Here is a 7407-nt window from a genome sequence, read left to right as displayed (position 1 = left end):
ACGTCTCCATTGTTGGTTTGGACGTGTCATTTTCCTTACAAAAGTGAGAATATTTTCATAGGAGAGAGAGAAAGAGAGAGAGAGAGCATTAATGGTTGGTGGGGCTTAAATGCATAGTGAGTAATCCCTTTCTTTGTGAACTGGGTTGCAGGTTTTCAAAGAAAGAGGAGAAAAGGAGGTTTTTTTCTTCAATGTAAAACCAAAAGCTTTGACTGAAACGGCCATGGCAGAAGGGTTGAGCACATTCAGTCTTGTGCAGAAAAACCAAAAAGCAAGCCCAGACAAGACTGTCAGTTCCCTTGCTTCTCTCTAGGGTTTACACGTTTTGACTTGCTACTCTCTCACGGGCCCCCAGTCCCAACCGTAAATCACACTCTCTCTCTCTCTAGTTTTTCTAGAGCTCAGTGGACCATGGATCCTCTACAAAAGTTATCAATTATTTCTCCTGCAACTCCATTGAGTATCAAGCTTTCTGATATCGGCTCTTCTTTTGCCTCAGTTTTCGTATTGTCACCTCTGGCAATTGAAAACAGAGGAGCTCTTTAATGCTAACTCTGTCAGTTTCTTGGCTTTCCTCATATGGATTTTTGTTCTAGCCCCTGATTTTGCCATTCTTATGGCTTTTGAGTGGATTTCATGATAGTTTGTTGTCTTTCCCAATTGGGTTTTGGCTCATCAATGGCTTTTCCCTCTCAACCAGGTGGGTTTTGCTTGTGACCTCAAGTTCTCTCTCTAATGGCTTCTGCGATCCAGAGACACAGCCTACCACCTCTTGCCCCTCCCATGACACCAACTCAACAGTTCTATATGCCCTCACAACCACCAGTAAACACCAACTTCTCCATCTTGGCCATAGCCATCATAGGCATATTGGCCACTGCCTTCTTGCTAGTGGGCTACTATGTGTTTGTGATCAAATGCTGCTTAAATTGGCACCATTTTAGCCGTCGATTTCAAGCTTTCAGAGGCTTCTCAGATCACCACATCCATCACTCTGAACATCTCATGGTCTTCGCCCCTGCTCCGAGCCACGGCCTCGAAGAATCGGTGATCCAATCGATCCCTCTCTATCTCTACAAAAGGGGAGATGGGTTCCTCTCTCTGGATGAATCCCATGACTGTGCCGTTTGTTTAACCGAGTTTAGAGATGGAGAGAGACTGAGAATCTTGCCCAAATGTATCCATGCTTTCCATATAGATTGCATTGATACATGGCTCCAAACTCACTCAAATTGTCCACTTTGTAGATGCATAATCTCAAACCCATCAGTTTCAGTGACCATTAGGAATGAAACCCAAAATCCAGAGCCCATCAACTTTCAAAACAATGAGAATGGATCCACAGAAACAGTCACTGATCAAACCCAAAATCACCAGAGCTTTAGAGATGGTAACGAGGCTTCGAATTCAGGGGAGAGCTCAATTCTGCAAGCCCACCACACCCCAAGTCCAAGAAAGCTTGAATCAAGATTAGGAATGAGAATTCTTCCAAGAAAACCAACATCTTCGAGAGCTAAAGTTCATAGGCTGTCGAGCTTGGGCGATGAGTGTATTGATGTGAGAGAATTGGACAACGGTTTCGATGTTCAACCAATTAGAAGGTCATTTTCCATGGATTCTTCAGCTGATAGGCAGCTCTATATAACAGTTTCAGAGATATTGGCACAAAATCCCCAATTTCATGAGATTAGCAGGAGCAATGGTGAATGTGGAAGCAGCAGCAGTGGCAGGGTTCGAAGGTCTTTCTTCTCGTTTGGCCATGGCCGAGGTTCAAGAAGCTCAATTCTTCCAATTGAGGTGGAAAGAAATTTTTCTTAAATTTTTTTTTTGTTGGGTTTCTTTTACTCCATTTTATGTTAAATTCTTTTCCTTGTTTAGCCTAAGATGGTGGATGGATGTTTTTGGTCCTTGTTTTCGGTTTTTCTACAATCTGTGATATAGTTTGTGATATACATAGAGATGATTTAGAGTATAATAGGTGTAGAGATACAAGGCATCATCAAGAAGCTACACATCTTTGAGTCTTGTAAATTATCAGAGTCCTCTCTCTCTGCGGGCTATATTGAGGGTCAGTGATCAATTTAAGCAGTACTAGTTGAGCAATACATTCAAAAGGATGAGGTTTCTATGAGGCCTAGGCTTTATGGAAATAAAATAAAATCTCACCACAAATCCTCGTCTGAAAAGTACTTTCGGCGACAAATCTCTGTGTTCGACTCTAAAATCAATTTTCAATACTGACAATAAAATTTGAAACTCAAAAAATAGCGTTCTTTTTAAAACTAAATAAACAGTCTAGATAAGTTGGTATAACATACATTATTTTTAAAGCTTGAAATCTTAATTTGTTTTTACAACTATAATGATTCAATAAAAAAAATTTCAAATGCTTGACTTGCATTTTTCAATGGGTTATAAGGTGAAGATTTACTTATTTTGATAGGGCTGCAGCCCTATCAAACCATTTTCCTATTCAAAATGACAAACTGAAAAGAGAAATGGAGAGCAAGTCAACGATCGCTTCCTTGTGTTTTAACTTTTTTCCAATTTTTTCTAATGGTCTACACCAAATGGATTTGGCTTTAGCAGGGAGTGTCCCAACCTGAAAAAGGAAAAAATGATAAAAAAAAAAACCATCTAAAAATAAAAATTGAAACTTAAAAAATACTACAGATCTTAAAGATAGACAAACAGTTATTTTTAAAACTAAATAGTCATTCTAGATAAGTTGGTATAATATACATTATTTTTAAAGCTTGAAATCCTAATTTATTTTTACAACCATAATGATTCAATATAAAAAATTTCAAATGCTTGACTTGCATTTTTCAATGGTAATAAGGTGAAGATTTACTTATTTTGATAGGGCTGCAGCCCTATCAAACCATTCTCTTATTCAAAATGACATTCAAAATGACATACTGAAAAGAGAAATGGAGAGGAAGTCAACAATCTCATCCTTACGTTAAACTTTTTTCCATTTTTTTCTGAAGGCCTACACTACACCAAATGGATTTGGCTTTAGCATGGAGTGTCCCAACCTGAAAAGGCAGAAGTGACAAAAAACAACCGATCAAGCTTTACAATGATTATCATGTTCTTCTTTTTTAAGGTTAGCAAAAATTCAAACCTCAGATTGATGTAAAATACCAATTCAGCTTCATAATGAGCACCATGTTTCTTTTTCTAGGGTAAGGCAAAATTCAAAATTTTGATGTTGTTGTACTGTAACAGTATGCTCCCAGCCACCTCGCCTTGAACCTGAACCCAATGGCGTCTCTTTGGAAGTTATTCCATGCCTGCAGCTGTAGTGTTGGCAAAACCGGACGATTTAACCATTAACCGCATGGTTAGATTGGAACCGGCTACTGATCGATTATGCTTTTAGGCTATTTTGGTGACCGACTGGTATTTAAAAAATAAATTTGAAAAAAATATATATAAATTTTCAAAAATAAGGAGTTTGATTTGTAATATATTTTTTAATATTCTATACATTGTAGTAAAGATTAAAATTTATTTTGGTTATTAATACTCACTTTTATATTTTTTCATGTTTTTTAAAAAAATTAAAAATACTTCTAAGCACAAAGGGATTCATAAAAATCCATTTTTCATTAATTTTCAACTTCATTTGAGTGTGTTTTGTTTTAATCATTTTTTATAAACTTTTCATATTTTAATAGATTTTTTTTTATCTTTTTTATTTTTTCAACACTTTTTTTACCGTCGGGACTTACTCGGTTAAAGCGGTTGAATCGGGTTTACCGGTTAAGCAGTTAAACCGCTTCCAGACTCATGTCCGTTAACTGTTTTGCATCGATTTTGCGAACACTGCCTACAACAACATGTAACAATCATAGAAAATAATAGTATTAACAAAAATAAGTTGTTAGTAAGGCTAGCATATTATAGCCACATTGTAGCTGCAACAACATTTAACAACCATATATAATTGTTTTAAGGGTGACGTTTGTATTAGGTGTCAACCTTATACTATTTAAGTAAGGTGCACCTCAAAGCTATACCGAAAATGCAATTTCAATGCCGCATCTATAAACACTCGAAAATGGACGGTACAGATAACGTGTTAAAAGATTAACTATTTTTCAAATTAAAAATCTATTTTTTTTCATGTCCATGTATCTCGTGGTCAAGATAATTGATTTGAAGGCTTTCAAACATAAAAACAACCTACTCTAGTGGGTTTTTTAGGTGCACCTTATTCGTATAGTATAAGGTTGACACCTTATATAAATTTTTTCCTTGTTTTAAATAGGTTGAGGTTAGCATGTTGCAGCACTCTTGGTTACAATAACAAGTAACAATTAACAACCAAAGATAATAATTATAGTCATGAAATACCTCAAAAAAAAGAAATAGTAGTTACAAATAAAAGGTCAGCGTATTTTGGTTTTGAAACACTATGCAAACGGCTTCTAAGTTTGTCCAATGTCCAAAACCATTTGTGTGAGGCACCATGTTTGAGGAGGTTTTCAAACCTGAACGCTAGCATAGTACACTAAATATGATAAAAACAACAAAAATAATACAACAACAAATTCCAAATGATATTTATGGCAATAATTATAACTAACAACAATATTATATTATTAAATTATAGGATAGTATTGAATGAAACGATTTATCTTTTATACAAGATTGTCACATTAATATTGACCCTTTGGATGTGACATTGGGTAGTTGTAATTATTTTATTGATCAAGCTCAAATTTTAAAATAAACTTTTTCAAATTTTGTAACATCCAAGCTATCAAACGTGAAGTCAAATAGTTGTAAATAATCGTGATCACTTTAAATCAAAAATAATTAGCCTTATTGTATACAATCCTTATTATTATTATTATTATTATAAAACTAAGATTCTAACCATGTACCTAACACCTAACTACCGTGCCAAGAGGCCCAACCCCAAAAGTAATAATACAACTACCGAGCCACGAGGCCCAACCCCAAAAATAATAATACAACCATTCTTATGCCAAAAGAAATGATAATGACAAAAAATAAGAAAATAAAATTTGTCAAACTACTCAAGGAAGGAACAATTTGGCATTTTGTCTATATTTTTCATTTAATCTAAAAAATACCAATAAAAAAACATGGTCTTGGATTGAAATAGTCGCAAATGGGTAAAATGTTGATAAATTTTTAAAAAAATATTTTCAGTAGATGGGTTGTTTGAAAGAGTCAAATATTAAGGTTTTGAGTGTGAGAGGAATTTAGGTCTTTATTTATTCCCTTCGTCAAAAGTTGGTCGAGTTTGAAAACGTACGAAAAGAATAACTTGCCAAGGAAACTACAATAATGGCACTTGTACTGTACTAGTAATATATATATAGAGAGAGAGATATGTATATATGCGGTTTTTATAAAGTTGCAACCTTAAGCAATCCAATTGAGGCGCACCTTGCAATTTTATCGTAACATGTAATTTTGTTGTAAAAAACTTTTAATATTATCTTAAAATCTATTTTTATACTTAATTAGAAAATTTTAAATTCTAAAAATGGTTAAAATCAAGTAGATCTATAAGTATATGAAAATCTTGAAAATTGACAGTCTAGATAATGTGTTGCAATATGCACTATTTTCGGGACTCAAAAACTGTTTTTTTTTATATTCATACATATCGATGTCGAGATGATCGATTAGAGGGTTTTTTCAACATTAAAACAACATTTCCGATAGATTTTTGAGGTGCATATGTGATTCTACATTTTAAGGTTGCAACCTTATATAAACTTTTCCTATATATATATATATATATATATATATATATATATATATATAGTAATGATCTTATAGGACTCGATCACCATTAAATTTGACACAGATCTATAGAAAAGTCAAGTCCTACACCCATGGGATACTTTTATAGAGATTCATGTCAACTTTAATGGTAATCATTTGGGGTCCTACACACATGGGTCAGGGAGGCTCTTATTTTCAATTTTTATTCTGCAAATGAATTTTATGCATCCATTCTTCTCATAGCCTAATAAAAATTTATAAAACATAATTCGTAAAATAAAAATTGACCAAAATACCTTTGAAAATTTTTTAGGGTATTTTGGTCAATTGATATTTTACGAATTATTTTATTATATTTTTATTAGGTTCTCTTATTTTTTGAAGAATAGATGCTCGAAATTTCAAGTGATTTGGATTTGTAGAAAAAAATTGAAAATTCAAATACGAAATGAGGTCGTGACCATTGGATCAAGCTCAGATTCAATTTAGGCTGCTGCCCGATACTGTAGTTGTTAACCCGTGGGCTGACATGATGCTTTCTCATATATATATATATATATATATATAGCTGAAAAAATTCATGTCAGCCTATGGGCTGATGGAATAGGGTAAGCCCAACGACGCATATTTAATTTAGATCGATTGAACAATCACAACTATATTTTGTATTTAAATTTTTATTATTTTTATACAACTCCAAATCACATAAACTTTAGGACGTTCACTCTTCTCATCAATACACATCTAATAATTACTTAAAAATTTATTCAAAAAAATTAAGTTGATCAAAATACCCCTAGAATATTTTAGGGGTATTTTGGCCTATTTAATTTTTGTAAATTAGTTTTTGATATTATTTTTAGATTTGCTTATTTTTAAAGAATAGGCGTTGCAAATTCAAATGACTTAGATTTTGAAAAAAAAAATTAAAATTCAAATATAAATACAATCGTAACTATTGGATCGGTCCCAATTCAATATGAGCCATTAGGTATTTACTATAATTGTCAGTTAGCAAACTAACTTCAGACTCTCCCAAGGAACTTAAAGTTTCTCCCTTTTAAAAGAAAAGGGAACTTATTTGAAAACTTTCATATATCTTTTTACTGTAGCAATTCATGCTCGCCAAACACAAAAGTACTACAATATTTTGGGAAGATTTCTTTTGGAACCAAGACTTTCCTACAAACAAACACAGCATAAACGAATGTCCAACTTTCCCATAAGGTGACCTAGATAGCCGCACACATTTTCTCTGTATAATAATCCACTAGCAAAGAAAAGTGCAAGCCCATAAAGTGGTACATGAATGGCTCTTCCTATTTTTTTTCAACTTTATAAAAAATTTTAATTTTATCTTTTCTTGGTTATCAAGTCTATCTTAAATAACTTATCCAAAAGATAATGTCTTACATAATTATAATTATTCAATTAAATAAGAAACCAATAAATATGAAAACACATCAATATTAATATTGCTACCAATAATATAGGACTTTCTTAAGGACGTGATTTTGGATATCACTAAATCCAACAATCTCCACCTTGATATCAAAAGTCACTTGCTCGCCATTCCAACAATCATCAGATAATATTATGAAGTCTTCTCCTTGTGCAAATAAATTCCTTTGC

The 7407-nt window shown here is 33.1% G+C and overlaps 1 protein-coding gene across 1 annotated transcript; it reads left to right on the top strand.

The window, feature by feature from the left end:
• Nucleotides 1-502: 502 nt before the first annotated feature.
• On the top strand, nt 503-2031 carry LOC18422952 (RING/U-box superfamily protein). The gene is made up of 2 exons (XM_020669077.2): nt 503-556; nt 701-2031. Exon 2 carries the CDS (start codon nt 736-738, stop codon nt 1816-1818), a length of 1083 nt encoding a protein of 360 aa, XP_020524736.2. The 5' UTR covers nt 503-556; nt 701-735; the 3' UTR covers nt 1819-2031.
• The last annotated feature ends 5376 nt before the right edge of the window (nt 2032-7407 follow it).

The sequence above is a fragment of the Amborella trichopoda genome, chromosome 7 (assembly GCF_054954075.1).
Source record: "Amborella trichopoda isolate Santa Cruz 75 chromosome 7, AtrichopodaSantaCruz75HAP2 v2.0, whole genome shotgun sequence".
NCBI classification, from domain to species: Eukaryota; Viridiplantae; Streptophyta; class Magnoliopsida; order Amborellales; family Amborellaceae; genus Amborella; species Amborella trichopoda.
This window is presented reverse-complemented; position numbering and strand designations above follow the sequence as displayed.